The 27714-nt window shown below is 43.5% G+C and overlaps 2 protein-coding genes across 3 annotated transcripts in view; one reads left to right on the top strand and one right to left on the bottom strand.

Moving 5' to 3' along the window:
- FER1L6 (fer-1 like family member 6) overlaps positions 1–27714 on the bottom strand; it is a 125057-nt gene that overhangs the window by 27784 nt on the left and 69559 nt on the right. Inside the window, exons 21-32 of the mRNA XM_082433119.1 lie at positions 26250–26384; positions 24051–24200; positions 17162–17272; positions 16737–16898; positions 15422–15602; positions 12380–12597; positions 10780–10902; positions 9507–9546; positions 8197–8309; positions 7045–7176; positions 5484–5609; positions 1678–1805 (exon numbers count right to left, since the gene is read on the bottom strand). Of these exons, the coding sequence (XP_082289245.1) occupies positions 1678–1805; positions 5484–5609; positions 7045–7176; positions 8197–8309; positions 9507–9546; positions 10780–10902; positions 12380–12597; positions 15422–15602; positions 16737–16898; positions 17162–17272; positions 24051–24200; positions 26250–26384 (1619 nt within the window). The remainder of the gene's footprint in view (positions 1–1677; positions 1806–5483; positions 5610–7044; positions 7177–8196; positions 8310–9506; positions 9547–10779; positions 10903–12379; positions 12598–15421; positions 15603–16736; positions 16899–17161; positions 17273–24050; positions 24201–26249; positions 26385–27714) is intronic.
- Positions 17184–27714, top strand: part of LOC309646679 (uncharacterized protein) — a 77657-nt gene continuing 67126 nt past the window's right edge. For both annotated transcript variants that reach the window (XR_014255511.1, XM_082433289.1), the window contains exons 1-2: positions 17184–19129; positions 27111–27271. Coding sequence is in view for 1 of the 2 variants with exons in the window: in XM_082433289.1 (XP_082289415.1) it covers positions 19063–19129; positions 27111–27271 (228 nt within the window). In the remaining variant the exon portion in view is untranslated. The remainder of the gene's footprint in view (positions 19130–27110; positions 27272–27714) is intronic.

The raw sequence follows: 27714 nt of genomic DNA, 5'->3' as shown, positions 1-27714 counted from the left end.
GCACGAATGGAGCTTACATTCTAGAGGGGAGATGGGAGACAGCTATAAACACATAAACACACCAATTCATGTCACAGGTTATGAAGAAAAGTAAAGCAGACCAGGGGCCAGGGCATCAGGGGTGGAGCCAGTGACATCCTCTTATGGGGAGGTCTCAAAGAGGAGTTCCCCAGACCCCAGGTCGGGGATGAGAGCCCTCCACTCTCCCTGCTGGAACACAGATTGAGCCAACAATGTCTGTCCCTGAGTAACAATTAAATATACATCCAACAAAGCATCCACACCTGGAGGGCTTCTGGAAGAGGCTCTGAAATGCCAGAGGCAGGAGGGACTATTCCATCATCCTCTTCTTTTGTTTACCACAGCCATAAACGGAGGTTATAAAACCAGTGTAATTCATGGCACTGTGGTAAGAGCAGCTCATAAAACGTGACTGCAAAGCACTTGACAAAATGAAGTGCTGGTTATGTAAACAGCAGGTAATGATAAAGGTCATCTCCGGATCAGGGAAGCAAGGGTAAGTTTCCCCAGCATGTCTTTTTAATCATTCTCTTTCATCTGAACAGGCAAGATTGTTTATTGCCTTATTTCCTTGGGAGCAATAAAATGTAAGAGGCTGGTGCTGATCAAATGTCAGAGGGTCCAAAGCGATCACAAATGTGTAAATGAATTTAAATGGGCTGGATAAAGATCTCATCCCATGCTCCTTGTTACTCCGGAAAAAAAGAAATTAAATACACTTAAGATGTGTGCATTGCTAAAATGATTTTCAAGGGGAGTGGAAGGAAGCTAATGAGTTTTGAGTATCTACTATGCACTATCATAGACAACATGCTAGGTGCTTGTCATATTTAATCTTCTAAAGGCGTCTGAGAGTCAAGTATCACTGTTATTGCTTTACAGATGAGAAAAACCAAGACCAGAGAGGTTAAGCCGTCCGCATACAGTTACTCAGCCTGTATGTGGCAGAGTGAAACCCAGGTCTGCTTGACTCCAGAGTTTTTGGCAGTCAAGAGCACAAACCCAAGCAGGGAACATAAATGTGTCACATACCCTTTTAGAAGATAAATGGGGTGGTAGGGTTGCTGTGAACTGGAGAATGCCTGGTTCACCTAAACATAACACAAGTGCAATGCATTGTAAACACTTTGCAGGAAAACAAAACACAGGCGGTGGGTGCAGTTCCACTTTTTGACTGCAGGGGTCACCTCAAGTGAACTGCAAGATGATACGATGGAAAAATCTCTTTGGTAGAAGACAAAAGACCAAACATCTGGCCCCTTCTCTTCTACTTATGAGCTGTGTGAACTTGAACAAGTTTCTAAACCTCTCTGGGCCTTGGTTATCTTTTTGGAAAAAGGAACTCTCTCCAAGGCAGGAGGCTGAATCTGATGACTGTTCAAGTGGTGTCTTAAATTTGAGATCTGGGAAAATCCTTATTGGAAAACCATGGGCATGAAGACCATGCAGAACCAAGCTGCTGAAGGGACCAAGGAAAGAATTCAGCCCTTCTCCGTGAAGAGAGGCTTGATTGGTTGTTATCCTGGGCAGGAGTCGGCATTTAATCTCCTGCACTCTTTACTCAGACCCATACACGTATCCACACCAAACACCCTACAGAAGCACCATAGGAACAAATGCAGAGGACAATGCAATGAGACCCAGATGGCCACTGACCTTCCAAATACTGGGTTCAGTTGTTTAGGGATGTATTTGTCCCGGTCTTTGATTTCAGTTTTGCCAAGCTTGACCACAATGTAGGGATCCGATTTGCCATCTGGATCAGCTGGACTAAGATTAAATGCCTGGAGAAGAGAAAAAAATCCCTTTGGTCCAGTGGTTCTCAACACTGGCTGGCACCGGGATCACCTGGGAGTTTTAAAAAATACTGATGCCTGAGGTCTATTCCCAGATATTCTGATTAAATTGGCCCTGGACTTGGGGATCTTTAGAAGCTCCCTAGATGATTCTAGTGTGCAGCTAAAGTTAAGAACCACTGTTTTAGCCTCTCTACTCTGCTGTTAAAAGAAAAGTTATCAGCTTTGCCCAAGTTCTACTTTCTCTCGAGTTGTCTCCCCAGTGGAAAGCAGCCCTTGGCACAGAGTAATGAGGAATCTGCTGGACCAGGAAGCAGAAGGTATGAATTTGAGTTCCAGTTTTAGGTAGTCATGTGATCTTGGGCAAAACATGTCATCTCTCTGAGATTAATATGTAAAATTATGGGGTAGACCTAAAGCCTCCCCCCAGAAGTAGTGGAATCTGAATCCATGACCCCGTCAGTCTTGCATTTAGCGTTGGTCAGCTGAGTGACGATCTGTTTCCGTCAGGGAGGACCAGGGTAGGGAGCTGGTGAGGAAGGACACGGAGAAGATGGAGAAACTGCAGAGATGAGAGCTGGATAAGAAACAGTCTCATTTTTAGGACTCTGTCCTACAGACAGAAGGGTATAAGCACACAAAGCTATATTTTCAAGGTTGTTCATTAGAACGTTGTTTAATAGCTAAAAATTGTGACCAACCTATATGTCAATTACTTAGGGAGAAACTCCATCCAAAATTGTCCCTCCCCTGCTGGCCCCATGGTCTAGTGGTCAAGATCCTGGTTTCCATCCAAAATTGTCCCTTCCCCATTTACCCTCGTCATCACATTGCCCAATTTTTTTTTTTTTTTTACTGAAATATAGTTGATTACATCCCCCAATTTTAATTCTTTATTTAGCAGTTATCTCTGACATTCATCTTGCTTATTTATCTGTCTGTTGTTTATTTTCATACCCTCCTAATGCCCACACCACCCCCAATTAGTTATAATCTCCATGAGAGCAAGGGTACTGTCTGTCTTGTTCATTACATTAACTCCAGGACTTAGGACAGGGTCTTCCCAATATTTGTTGAATGAATGAATAAAGGATACTACATTAATTCAAGAAAACACTAGGTGGCTACTAATAGGAATGAGAAAGACCTATACGTACTGATCTAGAAAAATGTCCAAGGTACATTACTAAGTAAAGAAAGAAAATAGAAGATCAACATGTAATACATGAAGCTGGACTCCGTTAAATAAATACCTGGATGTAGTTGTAGACAGGTGTAAATAGATAGAGATGTGTTTGCATAAGACGAGTATATATACATAAGAAGGGTAAGTTTCTGGGGATGGAATTGCAGAGGTGGGGGGATTTGATTTCTTTCTCCATGCAAAATTTAAGTAGTATTACTTTCTACTTCTTTGGTGTTTTATTAAATTAAGAGATTTTTAAATTAACTTATTATTTAGTTAATTAAATCTTAGTGTAAGAGAGCAAACCACACATAATCACCATTACTAGAAATGTCGATGAAAAACATTGTCCATAATTTATCCTACTCCCTACAGCCCAGGGCTGCTACCCTCTGACTCTTCATTTGTTCAAGACCTGCCGGTCCTCAAGTTCCAGCCCCAGTTCTCCTTCCTCCACACTGTTTCCTGAGCAGGAACCTGATCTGCCTTCTTGGTCTTTGTCTAGAGGGTACCTGTATATAAATATCTATATCTATACCTATATCTATATATAGATATATACATACACATATACATATATATACATATAAAAGTGTGCTGTAGATATTTGCTAAATGAATAAATAGTCATAATCCTTCTCCAATCTTTGTAGTCCAAAAAATTTCTCCCTCTCCTTCCTACTATTCAGACTCTTATTTCTGGGTTCCCCAAAATATGTCCCGTAGAACCTGAGTTCCACAGTGTTTCCTGTAGAGAGGAAAAGTAGGTGTGGGCAGTAAGTTTTGAAAATGCTGTTAAAGATTCAACAGTTAAATAGGTTTCTTTGCTTCTGGAATTCTCAGAGCCTTGAATATGCTAATGAGCTTTGTGAATCTCAGGTGTTGGAGAAGGGAAATGAATTACTATATGCATCATTTCTAGAATTTATTTGAATACATGGTCTATTTCCAGAGGAATCCATATTAATTATCTCTCCCAAGACATGAGTGATTTCCTGAACAAAATTTTGAAAAGATTAGTCTAAACTATCCTGTGGGTGGGTGTTTAATATAGACTATTGGCATTGCCAATAACGCTTTACAAGTTATTGTACTGTCTGTCTTGTTCATTACATTAACTCCAGGACTTAGGACAGGGTCTTCCCAATATTTGTTGAATGAATGAATAAAGGATACTACAAGTATCCTTTATTGGATACTTGTAGTATCCTATATTGAATCCTTTATCCCTTATTGGATAACTTTACAAGTTACTTCTCATCTTTCCAACTAGACTGTGACTTCTTCGAGGGCAGGCACTGTGTTTTTTTCCGTCACGATATCCTTAGTGATTAGAACATGCCTGGCACATGGTGGTCATGGCCATGATGACCTTGCTGCTAATAACAAAGGAAACATGAGAACTGCATGATGGAAAGGGGATGTTTAGTTGTCCCCTGGCGTTAAAGAATAATTCATCTTTGTTTTATGTTTCATTTCAGTTTCTAAAAAAGATTTTAGGCAATTTAAGCAAAGAGTTAATATAAAATAAGATGACTACAATCAAGTAAGGTTATGAAAATCAACTCCAAGGTCAAGAGATGAAAACAAATACATGAACCATAAACGTCTAGCACACAGTTGCTTTGATTGAGCACCAAATTTGGCCCCAAGCTTCCTGGCAAACAGGCCAAAAGTTTCACAATTAGAGTTTAGTGCTCTCATTATCAGAAAGGAGGAAGCCTAGGGCAGATAATATTGTTCTTGGAAATACACTGGAAATGAAATTTCTGACTGCAGCAGAACAGAGGCATAGCCCCGGAGGTGGGGGAGGATTGCACAGCGGCAGCTGCCCTGGCTCTGCCCTGATTCTTCCCTCTGTCTTGCCTGTGAGCTTCCTGCTTCAGGGCTACTTGGTTTCCTGCCCAGCTAGCAGGCAACCACAGAGAGCAAATAAAGCTACACAGAGCAGTCCTCTCAGACTGGGAAATATTTTCACTCAGTGAAAAGCCAGCAAAGGTCCATGTTACCAACCAAACTTCATACCCTCTGTTATGGACCGAATTGTGTTTTCTCAAAATTCCTATGTCAAAGCCCTAACCCCTAATGTGACTGTATTTGGAGACGGGGCCTTTAGGGAGCTAATTAAGGTTAAATGAGGTCATAAGGGTGGTGTCCTAATCCGATAGAACTGGTGGCCTTACAAGAAGAGAAAGAGACAACAGATCTCCTCTTCTCTCTCTCTCTCTCTCTCTCACACACACACACACACACACACACAGGAAAGGCCATTTGAGGACACAGCAAGAAGGTGGCCATCTATAAGCCAAGAAAAAAGGTCTCACCAGAAACCAACTCTGATGGTACCTTGATTATGGACTTTCAGCCTCCAGAACTGGAGAAAATGAGTATCTGTTGTTTATGTCACCCAGTCTATGGTATTTTGTTATGGCAGCTCTAGGAGATTAAAACAACCCCTCAGAGTAAACAAGGATGCCTCACCGCAACAATGTACACCCTGATCAGGACTTTGATGGGGTGGTTGGATGGAATCCCTTGCTGGATTCTCAGCTGCTTGCTGTCCTTGATGCTGGAATCCTCGGGGCTTTTGTAGATGCAGAAGGAGCCCTGGAACCACAAAGCACTACCCATTGAAACAAGATAGTCATATGCCCCGCTGAAAACCAGCCATGTAGAGGAATAAATTATTGATACACGCAACAACTTGGATGGATCTCAAGGAAGTTATATAAGTGAAAAGAGCCAATCTCAAAAGTCTCATACTGGAGGATTCCATTTATATAACTTTCTTGCAACTACAAAATTATAAAGGTAGAGGATAAGTCAGTGATTGCCAGAGGATAGAGATGGTCACAAGCAGGGCATAATTATAAAGGGGTAGCATGATGGAGATCTTTGTGGTGATGGAATAGCTCTGTATCTTGTTTGTGGTAGTGGTTATGCAAAGCTACATATGTGATTAAAATTACATAAAACTATATACACACTCTATCAATGTGGATATACTGGTTTTGGTATTTACATAAGATGTAAACAATGGAGGAAACTGGGTGAAGGGTCCACTAGACCTCTGTCTACCATCTTTGCAACTTTCTGTGAATCTTAACTATTCAAAATAAAGAGGGTTTTTTAAAATTAAAAAAAAAACAACAAAATGTCTAGGGCATAGCGCTGGGAAAAGGAGCACAGCCTGGGACCCAACAGGACCTGGGGTGGGTGGTGCTACTCTTGTCCCCTGGATGTCCTCAGGCCATTCACATAACCCTCCTGCATAACCCTCCTGCATCTGTGCTTCTTCATGGTACATCAGTGAATCAGTGTTGGTAGAGTACCACCCTCCTCACGGGGCTGTTACGTGAGAAACGAATAGGGGCATCAGATGGAATTCTGAGTGCCTTTTACATGCAGGGTTCTGAGCTAGTGTTTTCTCCCATTATCTCATTCAATCTTGGCTTCAGTATTTCTATTTTCAGATGCTGCAACCGAGGCTCAGGGAGGTCAAGTACTGCTCCAGATCACAAGCTAGTTAGGATTTAAATCCTAAATGAGGATTTAAACCCAGACTGGCAAGCTGCAATGCCCATGCGATTTCCAACACATGACCTTCATATAAAGGGCCCAGGCATGCAGTAGGTTCAGAGTAAGTGTCAGCTACTGCTTTGTGGTGCTGACACCGTAAGTTGGCCAGATGAAGGGTTTGTGTTGTTTGATTAATTTAATCATTCAGCTGATAGGCTTGTGTAAATCATATGTTTGGTAGGTCAGGGGGTGGGAAAAGCAGAGTAAAATTAAGTGATCCCTTTAGGCAATGACTCTGGCTCCTCATATTACACAGACTGAGCTCCAATCCACTTTACTGGCCACAAATCAAATACCTTGAAAGACTGGGGCTAGGTCTTGTGGGGTTCTAGAGAGGGAGGGGCCTGCATAGAGATTAAGGATTTTCCTTACAGACGTCGCACACCACAGACCAACAGAATTGAGTCATATCCGACGTTTATGGACAGGAGAGCCAGATAAAAGGGTTAACCTTGGAACCTGCCTTAAACTTTCCTATGACTCTGTCTCTGTCAAGGCCATGGTCATCTTCCGTAGACTTGCCTCTGAGCAGCTCAAAGGTTTTCACCCAGTCTTCAAAATTGTTGAATTCACTCTCCAGATCCCCATCATATATCTTTAGGAAAAAAGGAGAAGAGTGTGCTCAGAGGAAGGAAAGCCCAGGATCGATTTAATGAAAACTGCCAAGAGTCTCCAAAACCAGCCTTCGTATATGCCCCTTAGAAAAATCTAAGAGGCGCTATTTATCTTCAGCAAAATAAGGAATATGATTGACTTGGCATTCCTAGAACTAAGTACCACTCTGAAATTTATAAAACGTTTTTGATAAACTTTGAAATTCCAAGAAGTATAGCTAAACCAACAATATTTTAAATATAATATATAAGTATAAATGTGACAAAGCTTTTTATAGCTAATTGATGTCATTGATTGTTGGATACAGACTACAATATTTTGAGGACATTCAAATTAAAAAATATTCACTGAACATTTCATTCTTAACACATATAAAGTGATGGAATATTTGTTTTTATTATAATGCATGTAGACATGAATTTTCCAAGCAGAAAATTACATATATATTTTAGAAATGGAAAATTGAATTGAGTTTTTGATTGAGTAATATAATTAAATCACTTATTCAAATTTCCCATCAAAATTACTTATCTAAATTCATTATCTAGGTACATAATTTTCATAATGCCAATTTTCATATCCATCAATATGCCTCTAGCTAATTGCCTCTGGCTAATGTTAGGACTGGTCTGACGAAGCTGACTTTTGTAAGAGTTAAAACTCCTGCTATTTCGAGTCTGTACATATCTGCATGATGATGTCAAGCCCCAAGAGGTGAACCCAGGGGAACTCACACACTGTAAATTACATTGTTGCATCCAGGCTAACCAAGTTAAGTTATGCCCCTTCTCGGTAGGAGGATGTAGAAAATGGAAAAATAGCAAGCTCCACCATCTTCGCTTGCATGCTTGTTAGTTTGTTACTCTGCATCAATGATTATAACAAAGACAAAGTAAGTTATTCAGACAAAGGTATTCTGGAGTTGACTGAAGCACTAAAAGAACGCCCACCTTCTGAGTTTCCCACCCTAACCGTGGCCAAGATGGCCGTGTCCACACACCTGCAAGACAGCCAGGTTGGGGATTTCTTTTTCTTTGAGTTTCTTCTTGAGTATTTTGTCTTTCTTCTTCTTCGGGCCATCTATGTTTACCACTACCTCGTCTGGTTTTGCCTCTGTGGATATTTAGTGAAAATGGTTAGACTTATGCTGTTGAGATGAGAAGAAACAAAGTCAAGCTCCCTCTTTCCCTTTGCTCTGGCATGTGTCATGACCCTTCTTTTAAGAAAGAAATAGTAACATTTCACTGTAGGATTTCTGCACATAGCCCTGCAGGCTGTGCACTGAAGGAGCAGAGGAGATACCACTTACATAGCAGTGCAATGTCAGTGGATGCCCTGGGGCTGGCAATGTGTTGGCCTTCCCCGCCATATGCAAGAATTCATTAAACTAGGCACGGAGAGGGTAAGTAATTTGCCCAGTCACCCAGCTAGCAAAGAACAGACCCAGGATGGGGTGACACCAAAGCTTTAGATACATTCCCTCTCAGATCTGTTTAGGAACTTGAGAATCATCTAGTTCAACAACCTCAGGCTCAAATATGCTAAGGGTCTAACACAATGTCACAAATGTACTTAGATTATTCAGTAATTTTTTTAGGAGCAGATGCTGGAGAAAAATCACCCAAGCTCCACTATTTTCTAGCTGTATAAACCTGGGCAAGTTACTCAACCTCTTTGTACTTCTGTTTTACTATCTGCAAATCAAGATACTATTGCTTATGTCATGGGGTTGGTCTTAGAATTAAATATGCTAATAGGAGTGGCCTGAGGAACTGAGCTTGGCTCTGGTTTTCTTACTTTTTGTGCCACCTGCAACAGCACTTGGTGTTACTGTTGTTTTCAGGCCAAGACTTACCGTTGGCTTACATCAAGTTTATGGTCATTTCAAATCCCAGGGCTCTTCATTTGACCTTCTGCCAAACCAGATCTACCCAAACCTTGTCAACTGAGTTTTGGAAGCTAAATCCAGGTCACCTGTATTAAAGTTTATCATGCTGGTTTGGGCCTGCCATCCCAGCTTGCTCCTATTTTTACTCTGCTGTTTCTGCATTAAGACTGTCAACGTAGGGACTTGAGCCAAAGGGTCGATTTCAGCACTCAACTGAACTCAGGAGACCTGGGATCTGGTCTCCATCCAGCTCAGATCAGCTATGTGGCCTCTTTAAAGTGTTGTCATCTTCCTGGGATTATTTCCTCACTAGGGAAACGAGGGCTTTGGGCTCCAGTGTTGCTCCCATGGCTCCCATTTTATCCTTTTCTCACTCACATGGCCTTAATGCATGTTCCAGTGTCCCCAGAGCAACCACTTACCTGTGTTGCCTTTTTGCTCCTTGGAATTGCTCTCCTTTTCCTTTGAGAAAAGAGGGAGACGAGATGATGGACACTGTCTTGTCTCATTTATTAACCCTGACTGCTAACAGTTCTAATTCAATTATCTCAGCCCTCTGCATTTTAAAAGAATATGCAAACAGTCCTCAGTAGCCCCCAGATGAAGCCTCACTGTAAAGACCTAGGACTAAGTGCAGGGAGATGCCCTGCCCTAGAGAAGAGGTGCCCACACCTCCAAAGCCAGTGCCACCAAACTGTAGACGTCCTCGTCCTCTATGTGCAGCCTCCTCTCAGCCGCTGGGAAAGCAACCCCTCTCCCCACCGTTCTTCCACATCCCTGGAGCATCACCTCAATCTGCAACTATGAGTTTTATGGGCTGGCATGTTGGGTTGTTGGGTTTGTCCTGGGACTGGGGAGGTTAGCAGAGAAAGAGGAAAGGGCTGAACACTCACCAGAAGTGGTAGTGTCCGTTGTAGTAAAACGAGGGTGTTTGGAAGCAGGGATTAACATTTAGTTTGTTTATTTAACTATATGTCAATATTCATGGATAGTCCTAGATGAAGAAATTATGGTCTTTCCAAATAAAGAATCAGAAGAGTTCCTATTCAATAAAATATGATGATAACATTTGAATAACTTTCCTTTCCATTTTTACTCAAGGATGAGAAGTCTTACCAGATTCAGCCACTGAGCTTTTGCCTGAGTCTCCAGACCCACTCCCCACTGGTTCTCTGGCTTTATAACTCAATCCCTTTCTTATTCCATGTGCATGAGGCCCTGCTGATGATTCCCATTTGCTAAGGCCAAGACCTCTGCCTTTACTGTGATAATTTCCCATATGAACTTAGAAATCTGCTGGAGACCTGGAACCCTTTGACCTGGAATCTCCAGGTGAACCTGAAGCCCCCTTCGCTGATGCCCACCTGTCCAGAGCCCCATTTCTCTTGACTAGACCTCCCTGAGGTGGGCAGATTCCTTGGATGCCATGATAGACTGCACATCCTGCCAGCATTTACAGCAGAGCCTGTGTCCTAGGGCCAGCTCCAGACAGACAGTAAGGATTTGGCAGTTCTGGACCCTTGGTCCTTTCAGGCTTTGTACCCTTAAGCAGTTAACAGAACCACACCCAAGTAGGGCCTACATATAGCGGAATTTAATAGAGGGGACAATGCAGGATTTGGGGTTGGGGAGGGTGGTAAATGGTGCTGTGTTCTTATCGAAGCCCTTGACTGTCACAGCCAGGAGAGAATCTACCTTCTGTGCTTTCTTCAGGGAGGCATAATATTTCGACCACCAGTCAATGACGTTTTCAGCAGATTCGTCCGCTATGGTCCTCTTTCTCCTTTTAGTAGACCTCTGAGAAGGTTTCCTGGCGTCCTGGCAAGGGATGAAGGATGGATTGTTAAGTGTCAAGGATCTGCATGCTGGTGGCTAAGTGGTTTACTAAGGAAGAGGACATGTAGGTACCCTCGGGGAAGTGGATCGAGGTGTCAGCAGGTCTTGTGATTGCAGCTCTCTGTCCCTCTTAAATAAATAAAAGTTTAATAATCTGTCATCCATTAATGAGTTTATCTGACACTTATCAAGCAGATATGAGACTTTGTGGTTGACATTGGGGATGTAAGGGGTAGACATCATCCCTACTTTTGGGAAGCTTCGAATTCAGTGGAGCAGACAAGCAGGCTACATGATACAATGTGATATAGTAGAAAGGGAATTAGCTTCTAAACATAATATAAACAAAAATAGAAACTTTATGATTCTCAGTTTCCTCAGCTAGGAACAATAATACCTGCTCACTTCACTGTCATGAGGATTAAGTGACATAAGGTAGACAATCCCCCTTTAGCATCACTTCTGATTTGAACAGGTGCAAATAAATGACACCTACAACGTAAGTGATGGGGGGATAGGAGAAGCAGTGTGATGCATACGTGGCAGAGGGGAAGCATTTGGGGAGAAAGCTGTGTCATGCCAAAGTCATCGTGTACTTTTCATCCATTTGCTCTCAGACATCTCTCGGGTACCTACGATGTGCCAGCCACTCTATCAAGTGCAGGGGATACAGAGATATTTTTAAAAATCATCTTTGACCTGGTGAAACCCACAGTTTTATGGTGGCAACAAACAAACTGAAATTTGCAACATAACGCTGCAGGTACAATGCTGGTGGGATGGAGAGAACCCCGTGGGCTGTCAGAGAGTCACGCTAAGCCTGGATGAGATGGGAAGAGCCTGAGAAAATAGCCATTCATCTACCTTACTGTGCCTTTTATTTCAGCTTTTACAATTTGCTGGGCAGGTCATCTCTTAGGACTTTCTTAAACCTGCTTTCTTCTTTAAGTCAGTTGCTAGATACACCAGGATTTTGCACTTAAAACTATGACTTAAAAGATGACTCATGTCCCCATTTTATGGTCTTGTGTACTTATCCATCTCCCCTCCCAGAATCTCAGCTAACTGAGGATAAGTCTCACTTTTATTTAGACCAGAAGACGCATCTTTTTGGTCCCACGTGATGTTGTACAAGTAGGTTCAAAATATTTGTGGAATAAGCCTTGATGAGGAAACCATTGTTTTTCCAAGCTAATGAATTAAGAGTTTCTGTTCAATTAAATACTGCTGTCACATTTGACTAGCACTTTAATTTCACATACACTGACTTGTCTGATTCTATGACAATGCTGTGAAGTGGGTATCGGTGTCCCCATTTTACAGATGAAGAAACTAATGCTCAGAAATGTGAAGTTGCTTGCCATGGTCACACAGCTAGTAGGTGGGAGGATTAGTATCTAAAACCTCCTGAGCAAACTCTAATGTGCCTTGTAAATATGAAGAGGGATGACATTCCGACCTTAGCTTTTCCGTCTTTTGGTGGCTCCTGGGCTGCAGGTTTGTGTTCCGTCTCCAGCATAGGGGATGAGTCAGGGATATCAACGAGGCTGGCTGCCTGAACCTGGGCCAAGTTGGGTACCACTGTGGGAGGCGGCCCAATATCCACAAAGATTTGACCTGTTGGGAGCTCCTGAGCAGAGCTGGGGGTCTCAGAAGGCTCAGTGGAAATTAATGAATCTGAAATAGCCAAAATGAAAGTACATTGGGTCAGGACTTCCCTGGTGGTGCAGTGGTTAAGAATCTGCCTGCTAAAGTAAAGGAGCTGTTACAGTGGAGGATTACTGGACTGAATGTCAATATTATGACATAGTATGAGTGTGTTTCATGTTTGGTAATTGCAATCATTGTTGTTTTTGTTGTGGTCATCCATGTACAATGCTTGGTGTCAGTCTATTTATCTCTTGTAAAAATAAAATACAGTGTGTGTGTGTGAAAAAAAAAAAAAAAAGAATCTGCCTGCTAATGCAGGGGACACGGGTTCGAGCTCTGGTCCGGGATGGTCCCACATGCTGCGGAGCAACTAAGACGGTGCACCACAACTACCGAGCCTGCGCTCTAGAGCCCGTGAGCCACAACTACTGAGCCCACGCGCCTACAGCCCGTGCTCTGCAACAAGAGAAGCCACCACAGTGAGAAGCCCGCTCACCACAACGAAGAGTAGCCCCCGCTCACCGCAACTAGAGAAAGCCTGCGCGCAGCAATGAAGACCCAACGTAACCAAAAATAAATAAATAAATAAATAAATAACTTTTTTTTTTTTTTTTTTTAAAAAGAAAGTACCTTGGGTCAGGCAACTGGGCTACAATACAGGGTGATCATTTCAGGGACCTCATACTGGGAATCAGACAGATCTGGATTCAAATATGACAAGTTCCTAACATCTCCAAACCTCACTTTCCATATTTATAAAATGAGAGTAAAAATACCCATGTCATTGGGAGATAAAAGAGCTCATGATGTAAGGTGGCTGGGGCATAATAGGTACTCAACAAATGACTGTACTTATTATTGATCCCTCAGATTAATTTTAAATAACTGTGGTCATAGGAATCGTGTTTATCAAGGTTTAGGACACAGGTCCTCTGTGTTGATTGCCTTCCCCCAGTGTGTTAACCAGGGGAAGCCTTGGAGGCTGCAGAGGTCTGTGAACTCCCCAAGCATTGGCAGAACTCTGGGCACCTGAGTCCATGTGCATGATAGGGAAGGCTATGTCCCTGGACTTTATGAGATTTTTAACTGAACAGCTGGTCCGTGTTACGGGTCCTCTTTTGTCCATTTGTGCTGTAGAATTCAGTACTTAGGAACACTGCCCAATCAGAAGCCTCCATTTCTGCCATGGCCTTCATGCTACTGCTGACTTTTCAGTAGCAAATTCGACCCAACAAACACTTAATAGGCACCTACTCTGTCCTGGGCACAGAGATGGAGAGATCAGTGGGACAGAATAGAAAGCTTAGAAATGGACTTGGGGCATATGCCAATTTGATTTATGAAAAAGATGACAGGACAAATCAATGGGGAAAGTTAGTAGACTCTGGGGGAAAGAAAATGATGTACTCTATGGAGATAAATGTAGCTGGATCCCTACCTTAAACCCTTTAAAGATCTTTACTTCTATTAAAGATCTAAGTGTAAAATATAAAAACATAACACTGACACATGAAAATATAAGATCTTTGTGACCAAGGGGTGAGAGAAGGTTTCTTAAACAAGAGTCTAAAAGAATAAACCATAAAGTTTAAAATTCGGATGGATATGATTACATCAAAATTAAGAATTTCTGCTCAAAGATGAGGACTATAGACAAGACTAGCAGTTATCAGATTAGGGGAAGATACGACCAGTATCAATAGTCTACAGGATATTAACATCTAAGATATACAAAAAAGAAAATTAAAGGAAACACATAAAACATGGGCAAAGTGTATGAGCAGGCAAATCACAGTAGGGAAAATCAAGATGGCAACAAGCATATGAAAAAATGTGCAAACTCAGTAGTACTCAGAGAAATCCAAGCTAAAATTAAAATTAGATACTACTTTATAGCCATCTGAGTGGCAAATACCAAACACCAAACAAAATGAAACAAAAATTCAGAAAGTTGGATAATAGCAGGTGCTGTTGAGGAGGAGGGAAATGGGACTTTAGAGCAGTAATGGCGGGAATACAGACTGGTGTAGACTGGTATAGACTGGTATAGACTGGTGTAGACTGGTGCAGACTGGTGCAAACCAGTACAGCTCTCTGGAGCACCCAAGGGAAGTACTTAATGAAATTACATGTACACATTCCCTGCGAGCCAGTAATCTCTCTCCTGGGTGTATATTCCAAAGAAAATCCCACACAGGATTCGCCCTCAGCAAACACACACAGCATGTTCATCACAACATTTTCTGTGGAAGTGGGGAGTTGGAGGCAGCCCAGTGGTCCAATATGAGGGGAAAACAAAAGCAAAGTGGGTAGATGCAGCAGGTCATGGTAACAAGGGAAAGTACCCACGGCAACATGCATAGATCTTAAAACATAGCTTTGAGTAGCAGAAAACCAAATGAAGATTATCGTATCATATCACATAACAATATATCAATGAAATAGATTTAAATTTTACAAGCATCAGCAGAGGCGGGGCCCACAGTGGGGAGGAGACCGGGAATAAGGCCTGGGGGGCAGTGGATATAATGAGACAGAAGCCTTGCACAGACGAGTGATGATTGTACAGCATGAAGTGAGAAGCATAATTAACTCGACTCTGCACCTGAAATCCAAGACAGAAGAAATTACAGTAACATCAAGCAAAGAAAAATGTCAGGGTATAGGGGCAGGAGGGAGCTTAAGTCACATTCAAAGAAGCCTTCTTAGAGGAGTTGACCCAGATGTCAAGCTTAAAGTCAGAACGAGGCAGCTAAGAAGTAGAGGGGACCGCAGGAAATTCTTCAGAAAGATCCTGCAGGCAACACGGTTTTGTAGCCCACGGCGCTAGAATCTAGAAGGAGCTTCCTACCTTGCACAACTTGGGCTCCATCCACCTGTGAGGTGAGGGCAAGGGGCTCCCTGGATTTACACAAAAACTGTTTCAAGCAGTTGATGGTGTAGGTGCCCACGACGGTGCTCCTCCCAAAGGCTCTCCAGTCCACCACGCAGATGCTCAGGGGTGGGTGCAGAAGCTCGTTCTCAGGCAGCTCCTGCAGGGAGAGGCCGGGGTGAAGTGGGGCACTGCCTGGGCTGACCTGCCTGGGGATAGGACCAAAGCAAGCCAGGCACCCATCCTTCCTCTGTCCCTGCCTGTCCTTTCCCTCCAGGTCACCCCTGCAGCTTGCCAGAGTCTGGAGCAATGCCTTCTCAAGCCAGGGAGTCATTACCCAACATAGGAGGGATGGCACTAACAGTTCACCCCAGGTGTAAATCGCAAAAATCACACACTCCCAAATTCTCTATGGCAGTAGTCTTCAATCCTCTTACTTTGTCATTACTGTATTTATCCAAACTTTCATCTCAGATGAACATTAATCCAGAACCAAGATATAAAGCAGATGAGAATTGAGCCATTTAATATGGAGCTGAGCGTGAGGGGCCAGCGCCCCATCCATTTCTTTATCCTGGTGAACCCCGAGGCTCAACAAAGTCTGATGTGGAAGGTTTGCAAACACAGTACGCATTCTTTAATTCTAGTCTTTCTTGATTCAGAATCTGTGTCCATTGGAGCTGACTGGGTTAGACAAAGCAAACTTTGACTTCACAATTGGTTCCAAATCAGAGCACAAAAAAGTGTTGAAATAAACAAAAGCACAGGTGTCAAACATTGCTTTTGACACGCTATGTACAAATAATTTTTTAAAACTCTAACCATTGTAGTAAGTTCCGTGACAGTATCTTCCAGGCCAGTGGTTCCCAAACTCCAGTGTGTATCAGAGTCACCTGCAGGGCTTGTTAAACCAGAGGTGTCTGGGCCCTACCCCCTAGTCCCAACAGTCTCTGGTTCAGTAGTTCTGGGGCAGGGCCTGAGAATCTGCATTTCTAATAAGTTCGCGGGTGATGCTGATAAACTGGGGGCCACACTTTTGGAACCACTGTCAACCTTCTTTGATTTACTATATGATCTACACCCAGAACCTTTAAAAACAAAACAACAACAAAAGTCTGTTTTATCCCATTCTGAAATTCTGGCTTTTTACTGAATTAAACTGTTCTTTCTTGTGAGTAGTGGGGCACCTGAAACTCTGAAACATCTCCCCAAGTCAGGTTCAGGAAGGAGTGGGTCGCATCTATGGAGATGAAGGGAATGAGCGGGTTGGGGAGGGGAGGGGAGAGACCCGCACCACTTCGAAAGCATCTGCCTGGACGCTGAAGTTTGGGTTGTTCTGGTAGCTCTGGATCACACAGGACTTGACTCCATGCCCCCCACACTCGATGAGGACCTGGGGACGATCCACCGAGAGGAGCTGCACCTTCTTCATTTCTCGGACTCCCCAGAAGAGAACCTGAGGAGAGGATGGCAGGGCTGTCACACAAAGGCCCAGGCAGGAGCCAGCAGGTGTGGCTCAGGTGTGGGAAGGTCAGCCGTGCCAGCCCGAGAACCACAGGGTGTTCTTCCAGGAAAGGATGGGGCGGCTCCTTGTGGCTCCGTCCCATCAGCTACGTCTCCTTCCCACCCCTCAAGTCCCCTGGCACAGTGCAGGCATGATTGCAACGCACCAGTGCCCTTTAGTCCCAAAGAACAACCCAGTCCTTCCGGGCCCCATACCTCCACTTGGTATTTACTCAGCACTGGCCGGATGCTGGCAGGAACAGGGTAGATCTGGGTGACATCGGGTGGGTCGAGGGGAGGGAGCCCTTGCAGCCCAGACGCAGGGACCTACCACGCAGATCAAGCACTGGTTAGACATTGGGAGAGGTAAGGAAAATGAACGCTGCCACACAATGACCTCACTGGCAAGACTGTCACTGTTTTAACCAAAGGAATGTTTCCAGCTTAAAAGGTAAATCAAGATGATGCATTTTATCACAGTGAATAATTTCTTAATTTACAAATGCATTCGTTCACAAGGGTAATCAACATTTAGTGAGCACTCACAATGTGTCCCAAATTAATAGTTTCATAAGCTTTCAGCGAGCTCACAGTATAGAGGAGAGGAAAAAAGACAGATAGATCCTCATAACCTCATTGTATTCCATTCTTTTCATTTTTTCTTGAAAATTAATTACATAAACACTTATCTGAAGTTTAAAAAGAACAATAAATTAATTTTAAAGCTTCATATTAAAATTTTGGAAAAGCAAGTTTTCAATTCATAATATTTTCTAATATCCTTCATACTTATTCTTTACCCTTTGGGTAATTTAGAAGTAGTCTCCTTAATTGCTGAATTTATGGTGTTGTAGAAGTATTGCGTGATTTACAGAGTGGTCAGAAAAATGTACTCTGTAGGATTTTAAACCTTTGAAGTGTTTTGAATGTTATCTGACAATATTGGAAGCAAAAAATTCTAGTAACACCTTTGCAGATGATTTATTCATTAAAGAATATAAGCAGTATATGTATAGGAATAAACATTTAAAAAAATCTCTGGTATCTAAATGTTTGCAGATATTATAGAAATAGGAAATAAGTAAACCTATAGACATTAAATAATAACTGAAAAATTATGAGTGGTAAAGTAATGGTTGAATGTTCTGAGTATGTAGGATAAATGCAAGTATTTTACAAATGGCTGAAATCTAATTTTTTTCTGTCATTAAAGTATACATATTCAGTCCAAAAAAAAAAAATGACAGGGGAATTACAGCCGTAGAATAGAGAAGGGGCTCTGATCAGATTCCAAATCTCTGAGACTTAACTATCCCCCCACTGTGCACTACAAGAGATTGATTTAATCACATAGAGACTAGTCATAATCAGTGAAACAGAAAATGAAGTCTTTTGAAGGCAGACCTCCAGGAAAAGGTGTTATTTCCTGTGCATTTGGAGTTAACAAAACCACAAGAGGACAATTGCTATGCTTTATTGAAATCTCACACAAAGGACTTAGAAAGTCTCCTAAGGAGAGGGCCTTTCTCATTTGTGGGCCACCCCACATTACCTTCAAGACCTGGCTCAACATGTACGTCTTTCAAGAAGCCACCCTGATTTGGTCCCAGCCACTGTGGCCATTCTCCTAATCTTCAGTCCTTGGAACACAGTGTGTCCTCTCTGGAGGTTTAGTGAGAAATTAGTGGACTGAGCCCGGAAACCAGGCTCTGCTGTGTGACCCTGCATGAGTGCCTTTCCCTCTCTGGGCTTCAGATCTTGGGCTAGCTGACCCTTCAAGTCCCTCAGGAGCCAGATGTTCTATTAAACATTGCTTGGGAGCAGGAGGTTTTCCTCGCTGGGGGAGTTTGCCTGACTTGGCCAAGAGGAAGCCTTTGTTTACTTCATTATTCTCAGACTCTCAAGTAATGCTCCAAAACCAGTGAGTTCTTGATAAATGTTTATTGGCTGACACACATTAGCTCTGTATGCTCGAAAAAGCCTAATTGCTCATCAAAACCTGCAAAGCACAAACATATCACCATTTCTTTTTCACAGACATATTCTAGCTGGCAACGGCAGATGTGGTTCAGTTAATTATAAGAAAGCCCAGAAAAAGAAGACAGCAGTCACTGCGAATGCCAAGTAGGCTCAAGATAATGAAGCTGCAGAACGAACCAAACCAGATAAACGAGCTGGGAAAAGGTGAGGTGAACACTGCGGGGCGGTGAGGAGGTGAGCGATCCAGGCTGCAAAACATCGCCTCCCTGAGAAAGCCAATTGCTCCTGTGGCTCCAAACGTAAAGCCACAAAAACAGCTGTGATGGTGGCACAGGATGGGATGGTGCCTCTGGATGTGCTTGTAAAAGTACCATACGTTTTGCTCGTCTTGGGGCCTTTGCCTTCAAAAAATTTACAGATTAAGGGAGGCAAGCTATAAACAATTGCCTTTATCAAAGCCTAGGTTTGGGACTTCCCTGGTGGTCCAGTGGCAAAGAATCTGCCTTACAATGCAGGGGACGTTGGTTCGATCCCTGGTCAGGGAAGAAAGATCCCACGTGCCGCGGGGCAACTAAGCCTGCACGCCACAACTACTGAGCTCGTGCACCTCAACTAGAGAAGCGAAAACCCGCACGCCACAACTAGAGAGAAGCCCAGGCACCGCAACGAAGACCCCGCGTGCCGCAACTATGGCCCAATGCAGCCAAAAATTAAAATAAATAAATAAATCCTAAAAAAAAAAAAAAAAAAAGCCTGGATTAAATGGAAAAAGAGGCAAAGTGACGTAGGATGGAACAGGAGAAAACATTTGACTGAGGTGGGGGAGGGGAAGCTGCCTGGAGGAGGCAACTCTTGTCCTGAACTGTGAGGATGATCAGTTTCCTAAACAGGTAAATAGAGTGCAGGGGGTGGAGTCGGCAGAGCAGGGACACATTTCGAAATAGGGTGACAGCATGGCTAAAAGCAGAGGAGCACATTTGTGCGGTGAGGTCTGAGAATTCAGAATAGTCTGCTGTAAAGAGGCCACAGTATGTGCAGAGTAATTGTGCTGCAATGTGAGCCTGAAAAAGCAGCTTGAAGACAAATTAATTTGGGGAGAGCTTAAATGCTAAGCTATGGAAATCTGACATTCTCCTATGGGCTAGATTTTCTTTTCATGAAATATTAAGAGTTACCATGCAAAAAGAAAATATTTGTACTCACAAACATTTGGGAAATGTTGAATTTCAAAAAAGAAAGAAATTTCAAAAGTTTCTTTATAGCTGACTCCTCAGAGTCTTTACTATGGTAATGGGCATTTCAAAGTCCCAAGAGGGACATAATATGAAGAATTTCCCAAACTTTCTTTTTACTGTATTTAGAGGGACTCGTGTTCCAAAGATACAGATTTCGGGAAATGCTCCTGGAGATAAGAAACAGACAGCCATTGGTGATGTCTATAGAGGAGAGTGGTATGGTGGACTTGTGTTCTGGAAGGAATGTGAAGGATGAAACAAACAAGAAAGAGGAAGAAGCTAGGAGACCAGGAAAGAGGCCAGTGGAACAATCCTGATGCGAACGAGGGTCTATGGGAACAAGGGACAGTCACCTGGCTGGAACGATCGGCTTGCTCGTGGATACAAACCCAGAGTGAAGAATTACAGCTGAGTCTGAATTCTCAAGGCAGAGAGTCTAGGAGAACAGGGGGGCAGTGGGCCAGGACTGGGAAAACAGGGTCAGCTAGCTGGGTAGAGGAGGAAAATGGAGGTAAGGAATTCAGTCTGGGGTACTGAAGAACCCAGGTACTACACCCTTCTTCTGAGACAGGGAAGCCTTTCAGTAATGGAGACAGATGGGCTGAAGGTAAACCACCCACAGATGGAAAGTGAGAGCCGCTGGCGACAAATGAAGGTGTTTTCCAGCTCCCGCCTTCCCGGAGTGTAGGAGATCCACATGCTGAGACAGTGGCGTTGATGATCAAATTAATTTTTGCACACGTAATCAACTGAGAGGAAGTCCTAATGAAACCCTACTGAACTGTGTCTCTTAGTGTGCTTGCCTCTGACACCCCGCTGTCAGGAAGCAGCAGCATCTCGAACTAGTCTGCCCAGCTCATTGTGGAGGGACGGAGGGAGGATCAGAGGTGGGACCGTGGAACTGGGAGAAAGGCAGGCCCTCCGAGGGCCTGTTCGGATCAGCTGGTCCAGCCCCTCATTGATGGATTAGAGGACTCCCTTCAGGAAGCTTCATGCAATGAAAAGAGCAGTTGACTGAATCCCATCCAGTTAACCTGGAGCCTCAGCTTTCTGACATGTACAACGAAAGCATTGTACTCAAGCTGGTTTTCCCAAATCAGTCATTCTTCTACCACTTTTACCATCTGTGTTATTATCTAGTAAACATTTTCATTAGATATAATTTCACTTTTAGAAAGGAAACTTCAAGATGCTAAGTAAAACAAGTACCACTGGCCATCAATGGAAAGTAACTTTAAAAGGAAAACCAACGAAAACAAAATAATGTTATTGGAATATGTCATGTGTAGCATTTCTTAAAATTTCTTTTCACTATGTTTGGAGGGGCCAGTGTTCCAAGAAGCAGACTTTGAGAAATGTTCTTGTAGATAACATTGATGTTTCTTTAGAGGCGTTGAAGCTGAAGCCTATGCTTTCTTAAAAAGAAAGGTTGAAGGTTAAGAAACGTATTATTCACAGATGGGCATGAAACTTTCTTCTAAAAGTAGTTAGAAGGATCCAAAAAGGCAAAATTCCATTTACAACAATATGGATGGGCCTTGAGGGCATTATGCTAAGTGAGATAAGTCAAAGAGAAAGACAATACTGTATGATCTCAGTTATATGTGGAATCTAAAACAAAGAAAACAGAAACAGAGAGTAGATTGGTGGCTGCCAGGGGTAGGGAGGTGAGGAAAGTGGGTGAAGGTGGTCAAAGGGTACAAACTTCCAGTTAGAAGATGAATAAATTCTGGGGATCTAATGCATAGCATGGTGACTACAGGTACAATAGTGTATTGTACACTTAAAAGTTGCTATGAAAGTAGATCTTAAAAGTTCTCGCCACACACACACACACACACACACACACAAAAGGTTAACTATGTGAGGTGATGGATGGATGTGTTCATTAACCTTATTGTGGTAATCATTTTGCAATATATACATATATCAAATTATCATGTTGCCCACCTTAAACTTACACAACGTTATATGTCAATTATATCTCAATAAACCTGAGGAAAAAAAGGCGACACTCCCTCGACATTAATTCAGTGTTATTTAATGCTCTACCTGGTTTCAACCTAAGATTTTGACAACCTAAGATTTTTCAACCTAAGATTTTGACTCGTTGACAGCCTAAAATCACCTGGACTCTCAATAAAGGAAAGACTGGACCAGCTGATTTTGAAGATCCTTTTCAGGGCTGACAGTCCATGTTTCTGTGCAACACACATCTATCTGGTGCGAGCTGGTTCTATTAGACTCTCACTTGGTTGATCATCCTGGAATCTTAGAAGCTAAGACTTGTAAGACAAAGATTTCCCTAGTCCTTCTCTCCTCCCCTCCTAGACTACAACCATCATAGAGCTGGAGCTGACGCCTGTGATCCTGCTACTCTGTCCCTTTAAGAGCTCATCCAGCTTCAGTTCCCCGGAGAGAGGTTGCTCTTCCTCCAAGGCAGCCACTCCAGCCTTAAAAAGTTCTTCCTTAAGTGGAGCAAAAACCAGACAGCAGTCAAAGGCTGATTGGGTGCACTTCAGAATTCATCTCTGTATTCGTATGCAACTCCCAGGCTGCACACCTGGGCAGTTTGGATTTGAGTACAAGTGCGTCTAACCCCGGAGCTAGCTGTTCCCGTCCTCTAATTCTCTTCAGCTCCCGGGGGAATCTGTGTACCTGGATTCTAGGCTCTGACCTGCCATATCCAGTAAGCCATTACTGTTCTATCCAGCTCAATTTCTTCACCTGAATAAATAGATGGGACTAGATATATTGCTTTAATATTCCATGGTATAATAATATTAATAATAATAAAATAGGTAGCATTTGTTGAGTGTTGATTCCACGCCAGGCACTTTAGGCAGGTTAATTATCATCTCCATTTTGCAGGTCAAACAGAGAGAGATAAAGTAGCTTACCCACGGTCGCACGCCAATAAGTGGTGGGAATGGGATCCAACTCCAGCACCTTCCCTCTTACTCATTTGGTACGTCTTGGGAATGTTTGTCTTCTAGTTTCTCTACTAGAGATCTTTTAAAATTGGGATTTCTGGAAAATGTGCTTTCCTAGAGAGGGATTGATCTGACCCAAAGGGTAAGTGCCACCTGCCCTCAGTGACTGGGATGGTCAGGGAGAGAAATCTCTCTGGTACAGGCCCACCTGGTCATTTCTTTCCAGGTCATCACTCTGTCCCATTTGGTCCTTGACTGGACAGCCAGACTTGAGAGGCTCAGCTTCCCTCCCTAAGTATCCTGCCTTTGCTTTCTGAAAAAGTCCTCCTAGACATATGTTCATAAATTTCCGATGTCTTAGTGGGACAGACTAAGAACTCGATGTCTTTGGGAAACTTTGTGATACAGTGTAAGGAGCAGAAGACTTTAAAGGTCTAAGTTCAGCTCTCAGCTCAACCACCGACTAGCGGCAGGACAAGGTAAATCAGTCAATTACATTAATCCTCAGTTTACTATCTGCAAAATGGGAATCATAATCCCTCCCTCAATAGGATTGAGGGAGGTTTCAGTGTGATGAGAGGTATGTGAGGCAGCAAACACAACACGGGGCACATGGGAGTGTCCACAAACGTTTGCTCTCTTCCCCTTTTATATCCTCCTGTGGTCTGTATGGAGCTCAGGGTCTGACGCGTAGGGCTGCTCAAGCATTGCTGGCCAAATCCATACCGACCTTTCATCCTGGGACGCTGACTTGCAGCATAGAGGCTCTGGGAACAACCCGTCACCTGAGTTCTTAAATGGCATCTCCCAGATCCCCAGAAGGAGCCGTCTCCAGACACAGGACAGCAGGGAGGGACCAGGCATAACGTGATGGACATACACTTCCCATGAGGCTGCTTCTCTGGCCAGGTAGACTAGATAGACGGCTAGTGCAGCCATCACTTCTGGTTCACTTACCTGCAGCAGTTCAAATACAGCAAGGAGGTCCCCTCCAGAAAGGTTCCCGCAAAAGATGGGGTGGTAACACAGCCTGGGGGGCTCATAGCCCTGGTCGGCTAGCTTCACAACAGGAGCAGCCACGGTGGCACCCAAATATTCTGGCTTCCCCTAGGGCAGAAAAGAAGTGAATTTTTGCCCCTGGTGGTCATCTACCTGTTTCTGATCTGCGTCAGTGTGATTTTGTAATTATTCTTCACAAGACTGTCAGCCTCAGTGTCTCCCTCCTGCTACTATCTCACTCTCTTCTTCTGCTAAGCCCCTCTCACCTCTTCCCACAGCCTTGGGAAGCAGCAGAATCCATCTGGGCTCTCAGGGAAAACTCTAAGAGGGTCATCTTAGGGGCTTCCTGGCTCAAGGCTATCTTAGGGGTTATCCCTTTCCTCAGTGTATTGAGTTCAGTGGAATAAAGTAAAAATAATCACCCAGGGTAGACTTGAAGGGGAAAAGGAGAAATAAGGTGGCACCAAATATTCCAAAAGATCTCCAGAGCAGGGAACCATTGTGGTTGGGAACACAAGTTTAGAGTCCAGGCAAACGTGAGTTAGAGTTCCCAAATCTACTGCTTTGGAGATCTATGGTCTTGGGCCAGTTACTCAACCTTTTTTGAAACTCATGCTTAAAAAGAGCATAGGGTCTTGTTCATAGGACCATGATGATTAATGTAATGATGTATGTGCTTTCCACAATGACTGGTATACCATAAGTGCTCAATCCATAGTACTGTGATGAAGATGGTGGTGATGATGGTGATGACGGTGATGGTTACTAAGGTCAGCATGTTTAGGTAGTAGAGCAATTCTGCCCTATTGTTCTCGGTAGTAAAAGAGGGTATTAGAATAGCTTTGTATGTATGTATAGGAGGTGTTTCTCTAAGAACTATTTGATGAGGTCACCTCCTTCCTCTTCCTCATCCCTGCTCCCAGGAGCCTAAGTCCACATTCCCCCACGAGCAGCGCGGGGCTGGAGCGTGGGGTTGCTTTGCTATTTATCTCAGGAACTGCTGTAATGTAAGCTCCATGCAGTCAGGATTGCCTGTTTATTCACTGCTGTATCCCCTGGCACAGGGCAGGCACTCATTACATATTTATTGAGTGAAAACTCTTGGATAAATGACCTCCAAGTCCAAGGGCAGTGCCCACATTTTCTTTGGCTGAGGCTGGGTTTTAGTACCTGCACTACTTCATTGCCTTTGGAATCACGAACAAGCATTTGCATTCCCGGCTGTAGAAGGAAGCTTGGTTGAGGTGGAAATGGGTTTAGCTCAGTCACACTTAAAAACTAACAAAGCGGGGCTTCCCTGGTGGCGCAGTGGTTAAGAACCCGCCTGCCAATGCAGGGGACACGGGTTCGAGCCCTGGTCCAGGAAGATCCCACATGCCAGGGAGCAACTAAGCCCATGCGCCACAACTACTGAGCCTGCGCTCTAGAGCCCGCGAGCCGTAACTACTGAAGCCCACGCACCTAGAGCCCGTGCTCCGCAACAAGAGAAGCCACTGCAATGAGAAGCCCCCGCTCACCACAACTAGAGAAAGCCCGCACGCAGCAACGAAGACCCAACACAGCCAAAAATAAATAAATAAATAAATAAATTTAATTTAAAGAAAAACCCTCCAGTAAGCTTTTGAATCTGCTGTTTCAGGACACAGACATCTTTGGAGAGAAAGAGGTTTGGCTAACATCATAACAGAAATGAGATAGAGCTGAATGCATTGTTTCAGGGCTATGAAGCAACAACCAAAGAAAAAAAAAAAAGGCCCAGTTACAAATGCTGAATCAGTGACAATATATCCATTCCTTCCAACCAGGCGAAATCAGTAAAGACGTTCTATTTTTAAAAGGCATGGACATTTTTATTAAGCAACAATAGGGTATAGAACTAGCTGGGGGCTGGGTATAATAATTATATTCCTGAAGAAGTATATGTGGACTGAACTTTTGTGAACCAGATTCTATTTTAATTGCAATCCAAAGGGAAATCTAAGCAAAAAACCCTTTAGTAAAGCAAATGATCATCATCAATTTCTCAGATTCTGTAAATCAGTGTTTTCCCAGGTGAGGACTGCCTCTGGGCATAGTCACAGGCTGGTTAAATAAAGGAAGTTAGTTGAACAGGGAGTTTTTAGCAAGGCACAGTTTGCACAGCCCTGGGACACTCACCACTGTGTCACTGTCATACAGCTCCACCACCACTAACGGCGGGGATTCTGCCAGCTCCTTCTGGTCTCCGTGCAGCACCAGGTCATTGAACAGCAGCATCTGGTTCCAGGTCGGGGAGAGGGTCTGGGGAATGACCTGGAAGTTGGGGCCAAAAGAAAAGCAAAACCATCACTCGACTGGGTTGGAGGGAGCTCCATGAAGGGTAAAGAGGACACATCCTCATCATCATTGCTCACTTATTCAACATTCAAGCAACAACGGAAACTGATGTACTACTGAGTATCAGATGCTAGGGATGCAGATTCCCTACGCTGGAGGAGCTTATATAAGCTTCATGAGTAGAACTCCCGCCTGATTACCACCCTATTTGCAAGCATAATTCCAACTCAATCCTCCCAGCGGTGCTGTGATGATAACACCAGCTACCCTTTATTGAGCATGTACTGTGTACTGGCTGTGGTACTTCACATACACTGTCTGCGGAAACTTCCCAACGATTCTGGGAGGTAGAAATGTAAACCAAGGCTCACTTGCCCAGAGCCGGCACGTGGCAGAACTGGGATTCAACCCAGATCATCTGGCACCAAAGCCCAGGCTGCTAACTTCAACCATCCTCACCAAGTAGATGCTCATATTATCTCCATTTTATGAACGGGCACACTGAGGATGGGGAAGATCTAGTGATTCTTCACTGTGAACAAATAAAATTTTGTCATCAAATACTCGAAAGTGGATTTTCAATCTAATATTCCTTACATGGAATTGTACTGTTTTGTGGATATTTATTTGACTGCATTGAACTGACCAGGGTCTTCAAAATAACCTTCACCATTTTGCATGACATCATTCTTTCTTCCATAGCAAATTGTGACATTGGAAGTTGGCTGCACCCATTATGCAGATGGAGAAACCAAAGGACAAAGAAGGACAACAGCCCACATAACTGGCTCAGAACCATGAGTGTCTCACCCAGAAGTGACTCAGAGCCCCCTGCCAGGCCATTCAGGTGGTACCTTCAGAAGGTAGGGTGTAATGAGCTTGCGTCCTCTATTTAATTGGATGTTCAGAAACATGTCACTTTCGTAGAGCTAAAGGCTAAGGTTGCTTGCAGTATGGGCGCCTGTACCTAGGCAGAAACTGCCGCATTCATATGTGAGGCCAGTTCTGGAAAGAGGCCACAGTCACAGTCTCCTGTGCAGGCAAATGAGTGATTTCTCAGGTTAGCACAGACTGCACAGCACCTGCTGTGTCCTGAGGAAATTTCCACACCACCTCTGCACTCCACTCTTACCTCTCACCATTCTCTCCAGGAGGGACTGGAGAGAGATCTGGCCTGAACTAACTACTGCTTAGATTCCAAAGCCCAAATAAAACTGTCATCTCAGAGTTTTACATCAAGAGCCATTTCTAGTCATGGCATTAAATCATTTGCACTGTGGTTGCGAAAGAATATTTGTATTGCTCT

Source organism: Balaenoptera physalus (genome assembly GCF_965194825.1).
Source record: "Balaenoptera physalus genome assembly, chromosome: 17".
In the NCBI taxonomy this organism is placed as follows: Eukaryota; Metazoa; Chordata; class Mammalia; order Artiodactyla; family Balaenopteridae; genus Balaenoptera; species Balaenoptera physalus.
Note: the sequence above shows the minus strand (reverse complement) of the source record. Positions and strands in the feature narration are given on the sequence as shown.